This window comes from Notothenia rossii (assembly GCF_949606895.1).
Source record: "Notothenia rossii genome assembly, chromosome: 2".
Lineage (NCBI taxonomy): Eukaryota > Metazoa > Chordata > Actinopteri > Perciformes > Nototheniidae > Notothenia > Notothenia rossii.
The window spans coordinates 44,475,114-44,497,573 of NC_136904.1; the positions used below are offsets into that span (position 1 = coordinate 44,475,114).

A 22,460-nucleotide genomic window follows, 5' to 3' on the forward strand; every position below is an offset into this window, starting at 1 on the left:
GTAATCTATTTTCAGTAAGAATAATGGACGACAGGAGTGCAAATACAAATACAATTTATTGAAATGTGAACCAAAAGTTAATCAAAAATGTTTTAAATAAAAAGCACATTATGGACAGAAGGTGTAAAGCCTATTAAATGTATAAGTAAACACATTTAGTCAAATAACGTGACAGACTAGGCCTGTGCAGGTGGTATCAGCTATGCCCAGCATGGGCTCCTCCATCAGGCTTGGTCCTCCATGCTGAGGAAAGACCCACAGTCTTCTCCAAACCAACAGACAGGACGTCCATCACACAGAGGTTTCTCCCTGAAGTCTCTGCAGCTCTACTGATACCACGCTGTCTCAATCCGTCCACACTGAATATGAGGGGAAAAAATAATAAGCAAATAATAAATGCTTTAGACAGTAAGAAATATAAAGTTGACATTTGAGTTGCTCAGTTCTTTTTAGATTGTCAATACTATTACTGTATAACTAATATATCAGGTTAAGAGGCACCTTCAAATAAAGATTGGTCTTTAAATATATTTTGTCTCTTGAATTGTTTGTCTAAAGTCAAGGATCTAGAACTGGTACTTAGTTGTAATGATACAGTCTGGTTATTATGCTGTTTGGAGGAGGCCTCACAGGTAAGAGTACTAACTAGCTACCATCACATGTACCTTAGCTTGACTTAAATGTATTAAACGTATAATTAAGTGATGGCAAAATATAAATAACTAATGTCATGCAAACATATTAATATTTGCTTGATTCCAGAGTTGAATTTAGCACAATTGCATACAAACGTCAAGGGATTTTAAGATTCTGAAGTATTCGTTCTAAATAGAAAATAGCATGGATAATTTACAAAGGCTTTAAAAACACAGCAGGAACCCAAGACAATTATAAAACGTGTCATTATTTCAGTACAGTTCAATTGGTTTTATTTTCATAAACGGTTATCAACCATTAGTGCCAAAGCAGTAGGCTATAATCTATTAATTACTGCTGTAGACTACAACCACTACTTGTTTAGCTAGCATAAACTCAACAAAAGCTAGCGTTAGCTGGCTAACTGTCGTTATTTTGCCGCTAAACTGCACGATATAAAACAGTGGTCTTCAAAGCAGATTTAATCCTCAATCACAATAATAATATTCAAAGTAATACTGGGCAAGTAATGGGCAAAACTTACCGTTGATTGACGCGCCATGTCAGTGGACTGGTAGGGACACGAACCGTTAGCCCTGCAGTCATCCGGTACGACCTGGCTGACTATGGCTGTTACTGTGTGACTGACCCAAGCCTCGTCATTCTGATTGCTCCGCCCCTTCGCGCCAACCCCCCTGCCTCCCCCCATATCTACAGGTGAAAATTAATTTTGCGACACATTTATCACAAGAAGTGTAGAAAAGTCAAGACCGCAGATTCGTCGATTTATACTGCCACAGAGGAGATTCGTCAAGTTGTAATGACTGATTTGAGAGGTTGTAATAACCAAGTTGCAGTTGTAATGGAAAATATATTTAAAAAATATGTATTTTTCTGCAAGTGAACATTTCATCACTAAGTTCATTTTTTTCCTACAAGCTACAAAACTTTTTTTTTTCTTCTGTGACTTCAAATTTGGTTCACAGTTACGTGGATATTTTTATACAAGTGTACATTTGGTTCACAGTTACGTGGATATTTTATACAAGTGTAAATGTATGCACACAAGCTCAGATTTTATAACCAGATGAGTGATTACAGCGCCCGGTATCATTTTACACACATTTGTATCATACAGATGCAGGACATACACACGCCTCTTAACTGACCGACTGGTCCGCATGCACTCTCCAGCCGAAACTCTAATAAGCATTCATTCACAAACTAAATCAGGAGACCTTTAACGTTTTACGTCCGGTTCGCTCCTTTGTTCCTCGCTGTACACAGCTCCAGTTTGGGCATTGGCCTGTCATCAGATTGCATTTGTTGTTGCTGCTGCAGCGGAAGTTTAGTACAATTATTTTTGATTAAATACTCCAAATCTCCACCCTCCATAATTGCACTTGCTTCAGTTGCTTGCTACTTTCTAACGGCGGTGAGAGAGGTGCAGTGACGCTATCTATCTTCTATCTATTAGATTTAGGATTCGAAAATGATAAAAGTTGGGTAGACATGTGGATATTATCCGACTGAACAAAACGTGCATTTACCTAACAGGTTCGTTTTCCACTGACCTTTTTTCGAGCTATTTTCCAAAATCCTATGGAGAAATGCCATTGCTTTTTTGTCGAGGGAAACCGAGCGCAGCTTACTTCCGCTTTTTGGGACGCGTCACTGCACAACTAAATTGATGTGATTTGATTGGATTGTGAGGCAAGGGAAGCCAGCCGCCTCTGGCTTCCCTTGGCATGGCCCTGACCAATCATAGATTGGCAGGGGCATGACATGAGCCTCATCTGATTGGTCAATCCCTCCATTTTTTTTCACCACGGGAAGCAAATTTCGTCTGGCCTCCTCTCGCAACAGAGAGTGCAATCTACTGTTTCACCATAACATCTAGAGGGGCGCTGGAGAGACGGGCCGGCAGCAACACACAACAAAGAATTTCCGAAACTAAACTAAGTGTTTTTATTTATTTCTTAAAATTATAACAACAATCCGAAAAAACAGGGGAAGCCTGGCTTCCCTTGGCCTCCAGGAGAAAACGCCACTGCTTGCCAGCGATTCTCTCTCTAGTTTAGCATACTCAACCCGACTCAGCCTGGTTGTTGGCCCGCTAAGAACCTCGATTTTATGGGGCCAGAAAAACTGTGAAATAGTACCCGCTAGCCGGTACTACGCCAAGTGGAAATGCAACCAAAAACGGGCCGGGAGCGGCACGGCATGCTTATATCCGCGCTGCAGTCGAAATGCGCCATTAGAAACCGGCTGAGGGGCCTGTGTCTGCCAGAGTCAGCTCAGGTCCCCCGGTGGTTGTATCAGCTTATGCGGATGATGTCAGTGTCTTTTTCCAGGATCAGCGAGATTTCCAGGAGCTACAGTGTCAGTAGCCTCTGAATTTCTATTCACCAGGGCGTGCAATGATTTTGCCTCCTTTTTCACTGACAAAATTCAGAAAATCAGACAAGCAGTCAGTGCCTCTGTATCAGGTACAGCAAATGTGTTGTCCCTATGTCCACCTAATATCAATTCAGACATCACGACACAATTCCATCAGATTAATGATAAAAACCTAGAGGACATTATTCAACTTCTGAAATCCTCCTCCTGCTGCCTTGATATTATTCCAACAGGATTTTTCAAAGATGTTTTTCCTTGCATGGCCTCAGATCTACTTCATATATTAAACAAATCTCTTCACTCAGGTATTTTTCCACAGGCTGCAGTCATTAAACCGCTCTTTATAAAAAATAATCTAGATGCTTCAGTAATGAACAATTACAGGCCCATATCAAACCTGCCATTTCTAGGTAAAATAATTGAAAAAGTTGTTTTTCAACAGTTGAGTAACTTCTTGCATTTAAATAACTGTTTCAATGTGTTCCAGTCAGGCTTTCGTCCAAACCACAGCACAGAGACTGCTCTTCAATGACATCCACTTAAACACAGACAGTGGCAGAACTTGACACTGTTGACCACAACATATTACTAGACCGACTGGAAAACTGGGTGGGACTTTCGGAAACAGTTCTACATTGGTTTGAATCCTACTTAAAGGACAGAAACAACTTTGTTTCTATAGGTAAATACACATCTGAGTTGACAAATATGACATGTGGGGTACCTCAAGGCTCCATCTTTGGGCCTCTTCTCTTTAACATCTACATGCTACCACTGGCTCAGATAATGAAGAACAACACAATAAGTTACCATAGCTATGCAGATGACACACACATTTACGTAACAATTTCACCAGGAGACTATGCTCCAATTCAAACACTGAGTAAGTGCATTGAACAAATCAATGACTGGATGTGTCAGAACTTTCTCCAATTAAACAAAGATAAAACTGAGGTAATGGTTTTTGGAGCCAAGGCAGAACGTATACAAGTTAGCGCTGAGCTTCAGTCTGCAATGTTCAAAACAACAGATAAAGCCAGAAATCTAGGTGTAGTCATGGACTCTGACCAGGGGCGTCAGCTGACCCAATACTATACAGGGGCACAACAGGGGCACAGAAAAAAAAATTTTTTTGCAGTTATTTCTTTGAAAAAAGCATGGGCACAGATAATTAATGCAAGCACGCGAGCAAACATTTTTTTGCAATTATTTATTATAATAAAGTGTCATAAATAAATAGTACAATCAGATTGTTATTTTCTGCATCATTAAATATCTAGCCTACCTGAACCAAACTGAATTGAATTGGCCTACTTGTGAACTTAACTGTATACAGTATCTCTAAATCACTAACTGATGAAGGCAAAAGAGGCACAATGAATCTTCATGAAATATCTGTCAGCAAACATGGACTTGAAAACTGAAAACTGAAAGAGAACCCCCCATCCTATGATGGTGTGATGGTGACTATCCTATGAGGTGTGTACATGGTCAGAGAGATGGGAGAGGTCTCTGTTCATTTTTTTAAAAGTAAACTGTAACGTCTCGGTTTCAGTTTTGCAAAGCTATCAATCAATTGACAGTGGCTTAACTTGGAGAGTGCTCCTCTCTCAACAGACATGATGGCAAGATGGTGGAGTCTGTCTTGCCCCATTGTGCTTCTTAACCACGTGTGGAGGCGTCTCAGCACGCTGAATGTACGTTCAAAAGTGCAGCTGGACACTGGAATGGTCAGAGATATCTGAATGACCTGTGTCAATGTTGGGAACATGACATGATCCAGCAAACTGAAAAGACATTGCATGTCAGTGATTGGAAGGCTTTCCTGCTTTCTGGCCAGATAGTTTTTAGCCACCAGCACTTCCTCTTGCTTTAGATCCACATTATAATGATCTGCCAGACCTCTGAGGTCCTCCTCACAGAGAAAGTTGCTAGATCCTGGATTACAGGCCTGAACACCTTTTAGAACTGTGCTGTTGAGAGATGAAAAACGCTGCTCCATCTCAGCAACCATCCTGTCAAGGCAAGGTAGATACACTGCGGTTCTCAACTTCTCGGCATTCCCTAGGTCACTCGCTGCCCCACAACTAGACTCGACTACATACTCCTCCATGCGTCTCTGCTTCTGCCTTTGTCTTGGTACAGCACATGACTCAGGGATTTGGTGTGTTTCGCACAAGGCCTTTGCGCGGTCATAAACCTCAGCTGCTTTGTCATCAGTGCGCATTTCTTGTAGAGTGGCGCACACAGCGCATTTGAACTCCTCAGCTTTTGCCAGGTCCACAGTTTCACTTTGTAGGTATTTGTGTAGACTTTCTGTCACAGACAAAAAAGTCTTGAACATCATCAATAGATAAACTGTGGAGAACCTTGCAAGGTTGGCATGCAGACCCACAGCCGTAGGGTTGCTGATATTGGACAGGCACGTGAGAACTGCTGGGAAATTCTCTATCATAGCGTTGATAGACCTCAGCTGGCAAGACCATCGGGTCTTGGACAGCTGTACAAGCTCAGAAGCTTGTAAGCCAAGCTGTTTCTGAGTCTCCTTAAACTTGTCATGGTTCACAAGGGAGCCAGAAAAGAATGTATAGACATTCTGCAGGAGGTCAAATAACTTCCTGGCCTCTGGTATGGCCAGACATGTGGAACAGAGCACTAAATTCAATTGATGTGCATAGCAGTGCACATAAATGGCCATGGGATGGTTCTCTCGGAACTTTGCTTGGACCCCTCCAACAGCCCCACTCATGACTGAGGCGCCATCATAAGCCTGTGCAACCACCTTCACATGGTCTATGCCATTCAACCTTAGCTGTTGTTCAATGGCAGTTGTAATGGACTCCGCGTCAAAACCCTTCAAATCTACCATAGCTAGTAAATGTTCTTGCACACTCCCCCCAGCAACATATCGGACACACACAGCTAGCTGCTCAGTGCTGCCATCTCTTGCTTCGTCAGCCATCACTGAAAACATTCCAGCCTCCTTAATGTCTTTACTGATAGCTTTTGTTATCTCCTGGGCACAGCACTGAATTACTTCATTTTGTGATGAAGGTGACAAGTATGTAGTGTGTGATGGTGCTGAATATGTCTGAAGGAAAGGGTCGAACTCTTTCAAGAGGTTCATGCATTCCAGAAAGTTCCCCTGGTTGTCGCTGGACATGCCCTCATCATGGCCACGGAATGGGATATTTTGTTTTCCCAAAAACTTGGTAACAGCCACAACCCGGCTGAGGTACTCCCGTCTCTCTTTTATTTCATGCTCACTGGCAGAATCCAAATGGTCGACAACACTGCCATGAGCCTCACTGGCTTTATAACTACACCAAGACTGCATGCTTGCCTTATGTGCTGGTGATTTCTCATGCTCTCTATAGACATCCAGAGCTTTTTTCCAATTTTGAAAGCCAGTGTTTACAAAGGTGTCATTCTTCAAATGTTTCCCAAATATTCTACAGGGAAAACAAAACGCTGCATCTTTAGCCTTGGAATATTCCAGCCATGTAAAGCTTTCAAACCAGTTGGCGTTAAATGATCGATTCTTTGCACCAAAGTTGTGCTGGGGATATTTTGACAACTTAACTTGGTTTGGGCCAGACTCCTTTCCCCCAAGATCACTTGTATGTCCCTCAAGATTGTGGACACTGCTTTTTTCTCTTGCCCCCAGTCTAATGTTCTCTGCCACTGTGGCAACTGTTTTCTCAGTCTCATCTCTGGGGTGTGATCTCTCCGGCCTGTCTGTCTCTTGTTGTCCTTCCTTCTCTCTCTGCCTTTCCCCTGCCTCAACCAGCTCAATCTCTTCTGCCCTCTGACTCTCCTGTCTGGTGCAACGTACAAAAAAATCATATGCTCAATAGTTACCTCAGATAACCATTAAAAGTTCAAATAACATTCATCACATCTATAAGTAGGGACATTTACAGTAGCTAACTACATTGTCAGCTGAGTCTCACTCTCACCTGTCAGTGTCATCTCTCAGTGTCATCCCTTCCTGTGTCCCTTCAATCTCCTCCTCTCCTCCTCTGCACTCTGCTGCACTGAGTCTTGAAACAACATGAACATATTACAGTCTAATGTCTGCATTTTCATTATCTACATTTTTACATATGCAGATGTAAGGTTACTTGTGTATAACCTGTTTGCAGTTATTCCTAATTAATATTAAATTAATAGCCATATCACCTCTGCTCGTGCTCATCAACATCCCTCTCTCCTTCACCTCCTCCGACACTCTGCTGCTCCTCTTTGTCTGGACAGATATGTAACTGTTAGGCTAGTGACCAGTGGTGAACTCAACTTGTGGGTTGTTACCTAAAAGTGGTTTGGGTTGCCTTGTTACCTAGCTTACCTCTCTCATTTCTCCTTGCTGCTTTATCCCTGCTCCGAGCGAATAACTTTCTGATGTCCATTTACAAGATACTAAATACTAAAATACAGAATACTATCAAATCAATCAAATCGTGAAGTGATAAATAATGGGAAACCAACGCCGGAGCTAAAAGGTATGTTTCAAAAGACGGTTAGGATAACTCCATCGACTACTCACGTTCAAAGCCACATTTCTTTGAAAATGTTTCACCTCAATAATAGATTTCGTGATTTAAGATACTTGGGTTTATATATTTCTAAATCTGACACTGAAACTGTCAGTGCCTCACCAGCCACGAACCTCAGCGCATGTCACTGCTATTCACATCTCCATCCATTTAGCCTAGTCTATTATGTTTTATAAATTATTAAAAAGTGCTATTTATACAAATCACATAACATTTAACAGTGTAGCCTATACGATTAGCTTCCAGGCAAACTCATTAAAATATATAGCCTACTCCTGTGTGACCTTCACTTCTAAAACTAAGATTATGTTCATCGTAAAATTACGTTGCTTACCAGATTGACCGCAAGCTTTATTTCATGGTATCCTGAACTACCAAGGCAAAACACGCATCAACACTACGGGTTATCAGAACGGACAAAAAACATTCGAATAAACAAATGAAAGCAGCGTGTGCTGAATAGGACTAGTCTTATGCTGTGCAAGAGAGGTTTACAGTAGCAAAATTGAGTTCGCATTGACGGCCACAATGCTTGTAAAAGACGCTCCGTGCAAAGGGGTTATAAAGTTACCAGACACACGGGCAGGCAAGTGCATAGAGTTACTAGTCCGATAGGAAAGTTACTAGACCCGGGCGTGCGGGCGTGTCGTCATTTCGAACCCTGAATAAATTAATAAATTAATAAAAAAATCAGTGACCCAGGCATACCGGGGCACCTCAGATCTACAGGGGGGCACGTGCCCCTGTGAAAAGGGTCTCGCGACGCCGATGACTCTGACCTGAGTTTCAACAGTCACATTAAAGCAGTTACTAAATCAGCTTACTATCACCTAAAGAACATATCTAGGATTAAAAGACTAATGTCACAGCAGGATTTGGAAAACCATGTTTTTATCTTCAGTAGACTCGACTACTGCAATGGTGTCTTCACAGTTCTCACTAAAAAATCTACTAGAAAGCTGCAGCTGATTCAGAACGCTGCTGCTCGAGTCCTCACTAACACTAAGAAAGTGGATCACATCACTCCTGTTCTGAAGTCTTTACACTGGCTTCCTGTGTGTCAAATAATTGATTTCAAAAATACTGCTGGTTTATAAAGCACTGAATGGTTTCGGCCCAAAATACATTTCTGACCTCTTGCTAAATTATGAACCATCCAGATCTCTCAGGTCTTCAGGGACTGGTCAGCTTTCTGTCCCCAGAGTCAGAACTAAACATGGTAAAGCAGCGTTCAGTTATTATGCTCCAAATATCTGGAACAAACTCCCAGAAACCTGCAGGTCCGCTGCAAATCTTACTACTTTTAAATCCAGGCTGAAGACTTTTCTTTTTGTCGCTGCTTTTAATTGAACTATTCATATCTTAGACTGCACTGTAACTTTTATCCATGTATTTTTTCTTTTAATGTTCATTTTATTAACTTTTCTTTTTAATGACTGATTTTAAATGCCATTTTCTTAATGTCTTTCATTTTTTGTAAAGCACTTTGAATTGCCTTGTGTTGAAAAGTGCTACATAAATAAACTTGCCTTGCCTTGCCTTTTCTTGCCTTGCCCTTGCCTTACAGGACAGTCTAGTGTTGTATAGGAAGGCTGCTTCAGCCAAAGTTAACTGGGAGACGAGTGAGGCAGTTTTGGTAGGTCAGTGGAGTGTAGGAAATAGCCCCAGTCTTCCTGGTAACCTCAGCTGGGGAAACAAGGGTTTAAAGGTCCTGGGAGTTTGGTTGGGGTCTGAGGACATGGTGGCACAGAACTGGGAGGGTTTGCTGGGAAAGGTGTAAGTGTCATGGTTTTGGATTGTTGTTTTCATTTTCCACCTTATTTTGAAATGTTTTCCTCCTTGTGTCTGGTCCTACTTCCTGTGTTTGCCTTCATGTCGTTAGTTTCCCTGGTGTGTCTGATTTTCTTATTGTGTTCACCTGTTGCCCTTGTGTTTCTGTGAGGATTTGCATTTCTCCCTCCTTCTTCTCCCCTTTGTTTTGTGTTTGTTATTGTCTGTCTGTCTGTGTGTCTGTCTTCCTCACTGGGCGTGGCTGTACCACTTCTGTTTCCCGCCAACTCACCTCCTCAGCTGTTGCTCATCATCCGGATTACACTACTCACCTTCATCTGCATATATACCCGGTTCCACCATCCAGTATTCACCAGTTCGTCGTTTCACCACGCTGGTAATACGACTTGGTAAATTCGCTTTAGCTAAACTATACTCTCTGTGTTCTTGTTATCCTTACCTTGTGCTCTCTCTGTCCAGTATCCGTCTGACCGGCTCTGGATCCCCGGCTCTCCTCGCCGGTGTTTTCCCCGTGCTTCCACGCACACCAGTTCCAACCGGTAAACTCTCGCCAGCTCAGAATCCTCGGCTCATCTCGCCAGCATACCTCCGTGCATCTCCGAACCTCCGCTGGTGATAAACCCTGGCCTAGGATTAAGTGGACATCTAATCCCTCTTTTTGTCTCCTGAAGGGTTTTTTGGGTTAATAAACCTTTTTTTACCACATAAACTCTGTCTTCTCTTCCTGGTGTTCAGCATTATGAGTTCAATCCTGTAAGCTGGTGGAGAGCGTAATAGTACGAACTGGTCAAAATGAACACCGCTGACACTGGATCGGATCCCGTCGCTCTTAAGCACGCCCTTTCTCATCAGGGAAATCTTCTTGGCCAACATGAGCAGATGATCCAAGCCTTAGTTGACAGCAATCAGTCCATGGCACTACACATCTCGAACCTTGCTGCTCAAATCTCTACTCTGACGTCTTCTGCTGCATTTCCTGCCCCCTCCAATACACCTCTGGATTCCACTCCATGCCAGGATTTTCCCATTGCAGACCCTGAGCCTTTCCATGGAGAGGTGGAGAAATGCAGAGGATTTCTGTTTCAATGCAGCAAGGTATTTTGCCAGCGCCCCTTGTCTTTTTCTTCTGAGGTGGCTAAGATTAACTATGTGTTGAGTTTGCTTCGTGGAAGAGCTTTAACGTGGGCCGAAGCATTGAGTTCATCTGTGGATTACGACACTCTTTCCTTTGGAGTTTTTTCTGATCATTTTCCCACTGTTTTTGATCACCCCAACCACTCTGGCCCAGCTGCTAGTCGTCTGCTAAATTTACAACAAGGGACTCGAACCGTTGCAGATTACTCTATCGAGTTTCGCACGCTGGCAGCAGAAGCCCGATGGGACGAGGCGGCTTTAAGGGCTGTGTTTGTTAGGGGATTGAAGGATCAACTGAAGGATGAGCTGGCAGCAAGAGATGAGCCTGCTGATCTCAAATCCTTAATCTCCTTGGTGTCTCGTCTCGACAGCCGGCTGCGGGTGCGCCATGCGGAGCGAGTGCAGCGTTGACCTTTTGCTTTGCCAAGTAAGCCAAACATCTCACCCCAGTTTGCCCCCTCCCAGTCCTGACCATTTGGTTATATCTCACCACCTCGCGTGCCCACCTTTGCTAAGGAGGAAGCAATGCAGTTGGGACGCGCCGGATTATCCCCTGAGGAGCGCCTTCGACGTTTGAGGTCTGGAGAGTGCCTGTATTGTGGTGAAGCTGGGCATATCCTTTCTGATTGTCCTGTCCGCCCAAACGCAGGGGCTCGTCGGTGAAATTGGGGGTCCTGACAAGTCCCCAATCTACACCTATTGTAGCCCCAACTTTGAGCCGTTTTCTGATTCCTGCCAGACTTTGTGCTAACTCTCAGACCTTGCCCCTCTCTGCTCTCATTGACTCTGGTGCTGAGGATAGTTTTGTGGACTTTGAACTAGCCAAGCAGATGGGTCTAAACTTGGAAACATTACTGGAACCTTTGACTGCTTATGCCTTAAATGGTAAGAGCATGTATAGGGTTACACAGCAGACACAACCCGTAACCCTGTTAATTTATGGAAATCACAGAGAAGAAATTCAACTGAAAGTTATTTCCGCCCCTGCAACCCCTTTGGTTCTTGGTTACCCATGGCTTCGCATCCACAATCCGCATATTGATTGGGCTGGAGGGAGAATCATAGAATGGAATCAGTCGTGCCACCTTAACTGTTTACAGTCTGCTGTGCCTCCCGTTCCTGTAAATGCTATGCCTGCTCCATGTGTCTCAGCTAATGTAGACTTGTCTGGTGTTCCTGAGGTTTACCACAACCTGAGTGGGGCCTTCGCCAAGGATAAAGCTCTCTCTCTCCCTCCTCATCGTCCCTACGATTGTCCCATCGATCTGCTACCTGGGGCTCTTTTACCTACCAGCAGACTTTATAATCTGTCTCGGCCAGAGAGAGAGGCCATGGAGAAATACATCTGTGACTCCCTTGCTTCTGGAATAATTCGTCCTTCTTCCTCCCCTCTGGGTGCTGGGTTTTTCTTCATGGACAAGAAGGATAAATCACTCCGACCCTGTATTGACTTTTGTGGGTTAAATAACACCACAGTTAAAAATAAGTACCCACTCCCCCTGATAAACTCAGCTTTTGAACCTCTCCAAGGTGCCACCATCTTCTCCAAACTCGACCTCAGAAATGCATACCACCTGGTTCGAATTTGCCAAGGTGATGAGTGGAAGACAGCCTTCAACACCCCCCTTGGTCACTTTGAATATCTCGTCATGCCCTTTGGACTCTCTAATGCCCCAGCTGTTTTCCAGGCCCTTGTAAATGATGCCCTACGAGATTTCCTCAACCGATTCGTTTTTGTTTACATCGACGACATTTTGATTTTTTCCAAGAGCCTGGAGGAACATCAGGACCATGTCGGTCAGGTTCTACAGAGGCTGCTTAAGAACAAGCTGTTCGTCAAGGCTGAGAAATGAACGGGTCAGTTTTTTTGGTTACATCATCAGGCAAGGCAAGTTGGAGGCAGATCCAGGAAAAATTCTAGCTGTCTCTGAGAGGCCAGTCCCCACAACTCGGAAGGAGCTGCAGAGGTTCCTGGGTTTTGCCAACTTCTATTGCCGGTTCATCAGGAACTATAGCAATGTAGCAGCTCCACTCTCCAGTCTCACTTCTGTCAAAGTCAAGTTTTCCTGGACAACAGATGCAAACAAAGCCTTTCTTCTTCTCAAGTCCCTGTTCACTTCTGCCCCCATTCTCATCCAGCCGGACTCAAGCAAGCAGTTTGTTGTTGAGGTAGATGCATCTGACATCGGGGTTGGCGCTGTTCTGTCCCAGACTGCAGGGCCAGACAATAAGCTTCACCCTTGTGCTTTTTTCTCTCGCCGTCTTTCACCTGCTGAGAGAAACTATGATGTGGGAAACAGAGAGCTTCTGGCGGTGAAGATGGTATTGGAGGAGTGGCGACACTTGCTCGAGGGCAGTGTTCAGCCTTTTTTTTGTTTGGACTAACCACAAGAACCTCGAATACATCCAGTCTGCCAAACGATTAAACTCCCGACAAGCCAGATGGGCCCTCTTTTTTGGTCGTTTCAATTTCTCCCTGACATATCGCCCTGGTTCAAAGAATGCCAAGCCTGATGCCCTGTCCAGATCGTTTCCTTCTGAGGGTCCTGTAACCTCTGTGGACTCTATTCTCCCCCAGAGTTGTGTGGTGGGTGCCCTCACCCACCACACCTTAGTAACTCGATCCGGCAGGCGCTTTTGGACCAACCTGACCCTGGTAGCGGTCCGCCTAATCGTCAGTTTGTCCCCAACTCAGTCCGTTCTCAAGTTCTTCAGTGGGTCCACAGCTCCCGTTTTGCCAATCACCCAGGTGCCAACCGCACACTCTCCCTTCTCCGGAGACATGTTTGGTGGCCAACTATGGACAAGGACACTAAGGAGTATGTTTCAGCCTGTATTACATGTGCTAGGAGCAAAGCCTCTCATCAGAGACCTGCAGGATTGCTTCAGCCCCTTCCATTCCCTAGTCGACCCTGGTCACACATAGCACTGGACTTTGTCACCAGCCTACCTCCCTCTCAGGGTAACACAACTATTCTAACAGTTGTTGACCGTTTTTTCCAAATGTGCCCATTTTGTTGCTCTGCCCAAGCTCCCCTCAGCCCTGGAGACCTCCCAACTTCTCACGCAGCATGTTTTCCGCCTTCATGGAATCCCAGCAGACATCGTCTCCGGCCGTGGTCCTCAATTCACCTCCCTGGTTTGGAAGACTTTTTGTCAATCTCTCGGTGCATCTGTCAGTCTAACTTCAGGTTATCATCCCCAGTCAAACGGCCAAACTGAAAGGGCAAATCTGGATTTGAAATCTGCTCTCCGTTGCGTTGCCAACCATAATCAGTCAACCTGGAGTTCCCATCTACCTTGGATTGAGTATTCCCACAATGCTCTCACCTCTTTAGCTACTGGTGTCTCTCCATTCGAAGCCTCCTTCGGGTACCAGCCACCCCTGTTTCCTGAAGAGGAGAATGAGTTGACTGTTCCATCCGTCGAACAACACATTATTCGTTGCCGTAAGGTTTGGAGGGACACTCGATCAGCCCTTCTTCGGACTTCCTCCAGAAATCAGAGGTCTGCCAACCGCCACAGACATGTCGCTCCCCCTTATGCGCCTGGACAGTCTTTCTGGATGTCTTTGAAGGACGTCCCCCTCCTTACAGAGTCAAAGAAGTTGTCCCCTCGGTTCATTGGTCCCTTTCCCATTGAACGCATTATCAACCCCTCTGCTGCCCGCCTGAAGCTCCCCAGGACCATGAAAATTCATCCCACGTTTCATGTGTCCCAGATCAAGCCAGTCCTTGACCTGTGCCCTCCAACCATTCCCCCTCCTCCCCCCCGAGTCATCGATGATCATCCTGCCTGGAGTGGTAAAACATTTGACAGGGATCTCCACGGAAAACTGGCTGAGGTCACGGGCATTCGATCAACCCGAGTTCTGGAGAACTTGGTGGATAAGTTGTGGCAGTCGCTGTCACCATCACACCGGACTTTTGCTCTAAATGCAGATCTGGCTGACCAGTGGAGAAAGGGACAGTATGTATGTCTTTCCTGCCTTGAATGTGGGTCCTGCGGTGGGGGAATGGAGAGAGGAGGATGGTCTCCTGCTATCACTGGGGACTCTAACACCTAGAAAGTTCAGCTCCTGCAATGGAAAGCAAGTATATCTTAGCTGCGTGAAGGTGCTCAACCTCAGTTCTCTCGCAGGCGTCAGAGAGTCGAGGTGGACAGATGAGTGGGTTTGGGCTGGCGGATCCTGTATAAAGCTCCGCTTGAGAAACGGATGGCTGATATCCAATGGAGAATCATACATGGAGCAATAGCCACTAATAAATACAGAGCTCATTTTGACCCAGGCAAAAGGGGGGGGCTGTCCGTTCTGTTTTATTGCAGAAACATTGGAACATTTAGTGGGGGCCTGTCCCCGATTGGCTGGTCTAAAAAAAATGTTACATGAGTGGGTGGCAGGGTTGGGGGAGGTTTTCTCCATACCAATTTTTGTCCTTGGCCCCAAAAACACCCTGAAAAAAAGGGAAACTCTAGTAGGCCTACTGATACATTTCTTGTTTGCTAATGCAAAATTAGCAATCTGGAAAAGTCGGAAAAACCAACTTGCTGGAGTGGGATGGACGGATGCAGTGCTCTGTCTGAGGGGGCTGGTGGCAGCGCGTCTGAGGGTGGGGCATGCATACTACACGCTGATCAATCATCTGCAGGGGTTTCTGGATGTGTGGGCTGTTTGGCAGGTTCTGTGCTCACTGGGGGAGAATGACTATTATTGACATTTTAAAAAATAGGTGTAGTCTTTGTTTTTAAAGTGTGTAAAAGAGGATGTTTTTAAATGGGTGATGTTTCAAATGATATTTATTTTGGTAGTGGTGAAATCTGGTTATTTATTTATTTGAAATTGTAATATATTAGGGTTTTTACAAACTCTTTTGCAGGGTGTGTGTATCTTCTTCTTCTTCTTCTTCAATATATATATATATATATATATATATATATATATATATATATATATATATATATATATATATAACTAGTCCAGCTATTATATATATTTTAATTACACATGTATGTTTTATTCAATGTGAATGTCAAACAAAGGACAGGAAACAAAAGCATTTAATTTCATACTGGGATATTTGACTGGTCTCAATTGAAATGTTTGTCCTCTCAGATCTTTGGTCCAGTGCAGTGCATCTTCAGCTTTAAGAGCCAGCAGGAGGCCATAGAGCGGGCCAACAGCTCCCGGTATGGCCTGGTGTCCGCAGTGTTCACAGCCAGCATAGACAGAGCTCTGTCTGTGTCTTCAGCCCTGGAGACTGGCACTGTCTGGTGAGTCCACATTTCATTTGCCTATTTGTCAATAAAACAACATTTACATTTTATTCCAACAGCATCATGGGGAAAATTCAGGCATGATCTGGTGAAGTAATGTAATGCATGATCATTATACAAAATTCGAAACATTTTTCAATTAGTCGTTCTTGCAATTTTCTCTACTATCCATATTCACATATCAAACAATATGCACAAAAAGGAACACACAATCAGAGATTAAGAAACAATATGGCTGACTGACTCCACTTGAAAAAACTGAGGTAGACAAAGTTACCCTCAGCGAGCCCCAAGTGGTCTATAATATCACGGCTGAGGGAAGAACTCAGCAAATTGGACTCAATAGCGTGTGATCACCATGAGAATAAAATCAAATGCTGCATTTTCCTCCACAGCCATAACTGCACCATGTATCAAACATCAGTCATGGCTAACTTTAAGCAAAAATTGACATTACACACTGCCTGATATGTATTGATCAGCCTCAATCATACAAAAGCAAACACGCAATGAAACTGAGACTTTTGTCACACAAAAACATACTCAGCTTTGTTAAAATTAAATGCATATTGATTTTGTTTCTCAGTTATTCTAACAAATGACATGTAATGTAATGTTAATTGTTTCTCTAACTTTAACGTTTTAACAGAAAATGATCTAAAATCTTTATTTTGTATTATATGTTTTACATTTTTCAACTGGCCTTCATTTTACTGCTGGTAAAGAGTTTCTTTTATGTGATTACAATTTGGTTTTGGCCATTATTACGTTTTGTGTTCTCTATCTTTGTTCAGGATAAACTGCTATAACGCCCTTCATGTCCAGACTCCCTTTGGAGGGTACAAGATGTCAGGCAATGGACGAGAGCTGTAAGAACCATCACTCTCTTCATATTTCAGATTATTCATTTGTTCCTTGTGTGTTCCCTCACCATGTGTTGTTTCTCTCCTCTCAGGGGAGAGTATGCTCTGGCTGAGTACTCAGAGGTGAAATCAGTGACCATCAAATTGAGAGAAACTCTGTGAGAAGGACTACACTACACACCTCTGTCTTCACTCATCCTGCTGAGACTGAGTTTAGGAATAGATTAGTTGGTCCGAACACTATGTCAGATCCCAGAAGATTGATGTTTGTTCACCTTTTCTTGTAAATGCTGTAGGTGAAGAAATACTTTTACTCAACAGTAATTACAGTTTCCGTAATGTCAGTATAAAAAGACATTCTTTTTAAAAACAAATATTCATATTTAAAAAAAATTACTGAAACGATGATTGGATAAAAAAATGTTTTTGCTTTATTGTCCATTTTTAGAGCTTTCTGCCCTCATGAATAGAATACATAACCTACATGTTTAAAGTAAAGGTGATCTCTGGTCTTTGGTGTCACATGTGAATCCTCTTTCTCCGTTCGTCCACTGACTCCTCTGTTCGTCCACTGTCTCCTCCGTTCGTCCACGGACTCCTCCGTCGTCTACTGACTCCCAGTCGTCCACGGACTCCTCCGTCGTCTACTGACTCCCAGTCGTCCACTGACTCCTCCGAGTCGTCCACTGACTCCTCCAGATGTCGACTGGCTCCTCCAGATGTCGACTGGCTCCTCCAGATGTCCACTGGCTCCTCCAGATGTCCACTTGCTCCTGCTCTGTGAATTGGATTGACTGGTAGGAGCCAGTGGATGCTGGAAGAAGTTTTAGGCGTTAACAGACAGCTGAAGGTGTGGGTCCTCTGGTCCAGGGTCCTTGCTCATTCTGATGTAGTTTCCCTGTCATAATTAAAACCACAGAGACTACAACTCAGCTGAAACGTGAGCTTAGCCTGATCGATCCGATCTCCATTTAGAAGATCGGATCAGTCTTGTAAGGACACTTGCAAAGCATCAATTCATGGTTTTTCCTAACCGGTACCAGTATGTAGTTATTTCTGCATTATTTTGAAACGTGTATGACAGTTAAATTAGGGGGAAATATGTTCATGTTGTTGTTGGTGTTTTTGTATGTGTAGTAAGAGCCAGTGAGCAACGTACTTTCATAATAATAATAAAACATTTTTAACACGCGATAAAATTATTATAATAATAATTGTCGGTGTTAATTAGTAGAGCGTTAACTTGCCCAGCCCTAGTTTTAATACATCCTGCTTTGGTTATGATTATTGTATGACAAGCTTTTGTAGTTTAATACAGATTAACATAAAGCCTTAGTGTTCAATTTATTCTGTTGTCGGAAATGTGTTTGAATAGAATAAAAGAACGTGTGGCAAAATGGGATTCTTTGTGTCTGTTTTTAACAATTTTCAACTTTATTTCTGTTACACTGAAATACAAATTACTTTCCCCCTTGGTTTACTTTATTTTTGTCTTCACTTGAATGGGAATATTAATACGCTGTTTCGAAGTAAGACGGCTGTCGGGAATTATTTTGAAAAATAAGACCGGAAATGCCGCCGGTGTCCGGTCTGACTTGACACCGTGCGTGTGGGTTTGAAAGTTTGCATGCAGGGATCAGGAAGTGGGCACAGTATAGCCCCGGGTGAAGCCGTTTGGCGGACCAATGTTCTGTACAGTCTGGAGTCATTTCTGGATCCTTTCTGCAGTAATGTGCCGAGCAGCCATCAGGTGAGTTGGCTAACAAACTGCTGCGTCATCTTTCAACTATTAGCGGGTTTTCCTTCGTCAATCTGAGGAAGCATTATCTATTTAAACATCATTTTCTAATAATCTTCTTTTATTGTAAATACTCACGAAGTACTTTTCATATCGTTAGGCCTGTAATTGTTCTGGTCGGCTATTACAACAACAAATACACACTCAGACAAACACATACTCACTTTGATTTCAAACCTCAACACACACTCACTCAGACAAAGCTTGTGTGTGAGGATGAAACATAAAAAAAACGGTATGTTATAAACACGCAGTGAATAATTAATATATTTAAAACGTAGGTTATTTTGTCCTGACATTTCTAAATAGATGTCTTCTACTTATGTCTTGCTTTTGTTTCTCAGCATTTGGCTCATAAAGCAGGCTAAATAAGGTTTTTCCACCAGGTTCTGCTGCCTTAGTTAGTGTCTTTCTTATGTGGTGTAGATTCATTGAGAGTTGAAGATGCTAATGCTCTCAGACAGATTGATTGATTGATTGAAAAGTTTATTAACAGCTTGTATATTGGCTCAAAACATACAATTGTTAAGGGGATGCAGACCAGAGAAAGACTTTCGTCTTGTTTACATCAGGGTCCCCCATTTCCAATTCATCATATCATTTAAGACATATAAGACATATTTGACATACAGATGGCTTATTTACAATTTACATACAGGTGGTTTTTTACATACAGATGGCTTATTTACAATTTTCATTTTAGATTTCGTTCTAATACATCCTAACCGGACATTTAATACATACCAAGTCTACAGATATACAGTTAGTAACAGAGTCTAAAATGCGAGTATATACATAGATGGGGGGGGGGGGGGGGAAGCTGTCCATTGTACGACAGGTTGAGATTTCAGAGCGACTCTGGGTCTGTGACACTATTATTATTATTATTATTATTAAGGCCCGAGCACAATGTGCTAGGACCCAACGGCGTCCTAGCACGAAGTGCGAGGAACCTATTGTTATTGGTGGTATTATTATTAGGGCCTGAGCACGATGTGCTAGGACCCAACGGCGTCCTAGCACGAAGTGCGAGGAAACCTATTGTTATTGGTGGAATTATTATTATTATTATTATTATTTTTAGTCACCATTTTTCCTATTTTTAAGGCCTTTAGGATGCTGACAAAGTTGTATAATTTTGCACGGACGCCAGGACCGGTAACAATTGCAACATTCTGGAGTCAATGGGTTAAAATATTCCAACGTGCTCAATAGCGCTACCTATCAAAATCTCATTTCGGAATACATTTACAAAGTCGCACCGTAACTCCGAATGACCTGAAATCTTGCACACATATCCGGGTGGACCTGCTCTACAAATAATCCTCTTGGAACCCTAAGCTCCGCCTAAATTTTTTTCCTTCTAAATTTGCATAATGTTCAAAACAGTTAAATATTCACTTAAATTTCAATTTTCAGTTTTTCAACACCAAACTTCATATCCAGCATCGGTGGAGGGTCAGACACATTACCGTAGAAAATGTGCATGTTAGGACGATAAATATTGCCGCCGTCAATTAAAACGTACTCGCAAAAAGGCGGGGCTTAGAAAGAAATGCTCATAACTCATCAACAATTTATCCAAACAACACAGATTTTGGTAAATAGGTTCAGACTGTCTTGGGGAATAGGCACACCAAAGCATTTTCATTTTGGACTATAGGGGGCGCCAAAAACACCACCAATTTATAACTCAAGAGCAGATGGACAATTTTTTTTATTTTTTTTTAGACATACTCTCAGGGTGACTACGAACTCAGATTTAAAGTGTCGCAAAAGATTCTGAATGTGGGCGTGGCCTATTTTTTTTTTTTTAATTGCGATAGCATAAAATTAGCTTCGGACGCAAAACTTGGGACACACTTCAGAGCCCACGACCTTTTCGAGAATGTAAAAAAAAAACCTAATCTTTCAAAAAAGCTGCTCACTAGCGCCCCCTATTGTGTGGTAGTCACATATAGTTTCTTAGAACTTCACGATTTTTGGCACAGACATTCCTCATGGAATTGCGGATATATTTGTAAATAAATTCCATTAGCCCCGCCCCCCAAAAAGTTGGCCATTTTGAAATATGTGCGTTTTTCAGCCATTTTAAGCACATTCTTGCAAACTGCTCCTAGGGGAATGATCGGAAAAATTCCAGTCCAGGACAAGTTCAGCCCCTATCCAATATGATGCCAAATTGAGAAGAACATTTTTGATAGCTCAATCGTGGAGGTCGTAAGCTAACAGCGAATACACCATTTTTGTCGATTTACATGTCGCAAATGACTCCAAACTACTCCAAATTACTCAAATATAATTGTTCCGATATTCACGAAACGCTGTATACACATTACTATTATGATTGCACACATATTTCAAATTGCCTTCCATTAGCCCCGCCCCCCGGGAAGTCGGCCATTTTGAAAAATGTGCGTTTTTCATGCATTTTAAGCACATTCTTGCGAACTCCTCCTAGGGGAATGATCGGAAAAATTCCAATGCAGGACAATTGACCTTTCGCAAAGCCACGCCCCCCCTTGGTTACTGTTGCTAGTCCGACAAGCTGAGAGCCAGATGCGTTAAACAAAGCCATAATGGAGGGTCTCCGTAACGTCGGGGTCGCTTAACAGACTCATTTTGGAGCAATAACGCAGCAATATCCTCCAGGTCCCGACAAAAGGGGCTACAATACGCTATGGAGGGTTATATCCACAGTATAAACATTAGAAAAGAGGGAGGCACAACATCAATAGAGGCACTTGCATACAGGTCGCAGTGCAAGAGTGAAAAACCACATGAGCTGTATGTCAAATTCGACAGAATTATTATTATTATTTTGGAATAAAACAATACAATCACAAGAGGCATTAAATGTTGTAGTTTGTCTAAAGTTAACTACCGTTTCCTTGGTGGCTTTCTGCATCCACCTTGTTGTTCCTTTGTGGGGTTCGGGGTGCCCACTTGTGCAGCAGGATTAGGGAAGTCGGCAGTAGGCTTTCCATTAGCAAAATGCTACAAAGATTAAAGCAAAATATAAATGAATGATTGCCTGTTGGCTTTCTTGTTTGTACTTTGACCACAGGTAGACTAATAACGGAGCTCAGCTGTTCAGACATTATTATGCATCAAGGGATATACATGGTCAAAACGACCTATAAGCACACAGCTTACAGCTGTAGTCGTGTGACTTTAGCTAACGTTAGTTAGTGAAATTAGTTAATTAAATTAGTTAGTTAATTTTTGAATGTAATCTTTGCTAGCTAGCTAGCTACGTTAGCACGTATTTACCTTGGAGCAAACGTATTTGTGTTTGTTGATATTCGCCATATTCAGCTGGGCATGGGGCCTGCCGCATTTCTTTATCCACTTGCGGCATCTCTCCTCTCGGGTTTTGGGTTTAGGAAACGGGTAAAATATCACCCCCCCCCCCCCCCTCTAAGCTTATGGGATATCTGCTATCCGATTTGCAAAGACCATAAGCACAACGCTTCACCATTTTCGCAATGAATTTGAACGCTAAGCTTGTCGGACTTCCACAGGGAGCCGCGCACGTGATCGAATATGATTGGACAACGGGAATTTAGGGGCATGGCTTTGCGAAAGGTCAATTACAGCCCCTATCCAATATGATACTTAATTGCGGAGCACATTTTTGAAAAATCACTCGTGGAGGTCGTAAGCTAACAGCGAATACACAATTTTTGACGATTTACATGGCGCAAATTGCTCTAAACTGCTCGAATATAGTTTTTCCGATATTCACGAAACGCTGTATACACATTGCTATTATGATTGCACACATATTTCAAATTGCTTTTCATTAGCCCCGCCCCCCAGAAAGCTGGCCATTTTGAAAAATGGGCGTTTTTCATGCATTTTAAGCACATTTGTGCTAATTCGTCATAGGGAAATGATCTGAATAATTCCAAGCTAGGGCAACTTAAGCGCATATCCAATGTGATGCTATATTGCGAAGGAATAGTCGATCGCTTAAACATGGAGCTCGTAAACTAATGGAGAATG

At 42.9% G+C, this 22,460-nt stretch overlaps 2 protein-coding genes across 4 annotated transcripts in view; both read left to right on the forward strand.

The window, feature by feature from the left end:
- LOC307030213 (retinaldehyde dehydrogenase 3-like) overlaps window positions 1–18,041 on the forward strand; it is a 93,543-nt gene extending 75,502 nt beyond the window's left edge. The window contains exons 9-12 of one of the 2 annotated variants that reach the window (XR_013805579.1): window positions 15,631–15,788; window positions 16,586–16,660; window positions 16,747–16,946; window positions 17,276–17,392. Coding sequence is in view for 1 of the 2 variants with exons in the window: in XM_079666508.1 (XP_079522634.1) it covers window positions 15,631–15,788; window positions 16,586–16,660; window positions 16,747–16,812; window positions 17,276–17,438 (462 nt within the window). In the remaining variant the exon portion in view is untranslated. Of the gene's footprint in view, window positions 1–15,630; window positions 15,789–16,585; window positions 16,661–16,746; window positions 16,947–17,275 lie in introns of both variants that reach the window. The other variant, XM_079666508.1, reaches the window with a different exon arrangement.
- A 209-nt stretch (window positions 18,042–18,250) lies between these two features.
- The window catches only part of lrrk1 (leucine-rich repeat kinase 1), a 186,442-nt gene continuing 182,232 nt past the window's right edge, over window positions 18,251–22,460 (forward strand). For both annotated transcript variants that reach the window (XM_079663356.1, XM_079663357.1), the window contains exon 1: window positions 18,251–18,404. The gene's annotated coding sequence lies outside the window, so the exon portion shown is untranslated. The remainder of the gene's footprint in view (window positions 18,405–22,460) is intronic.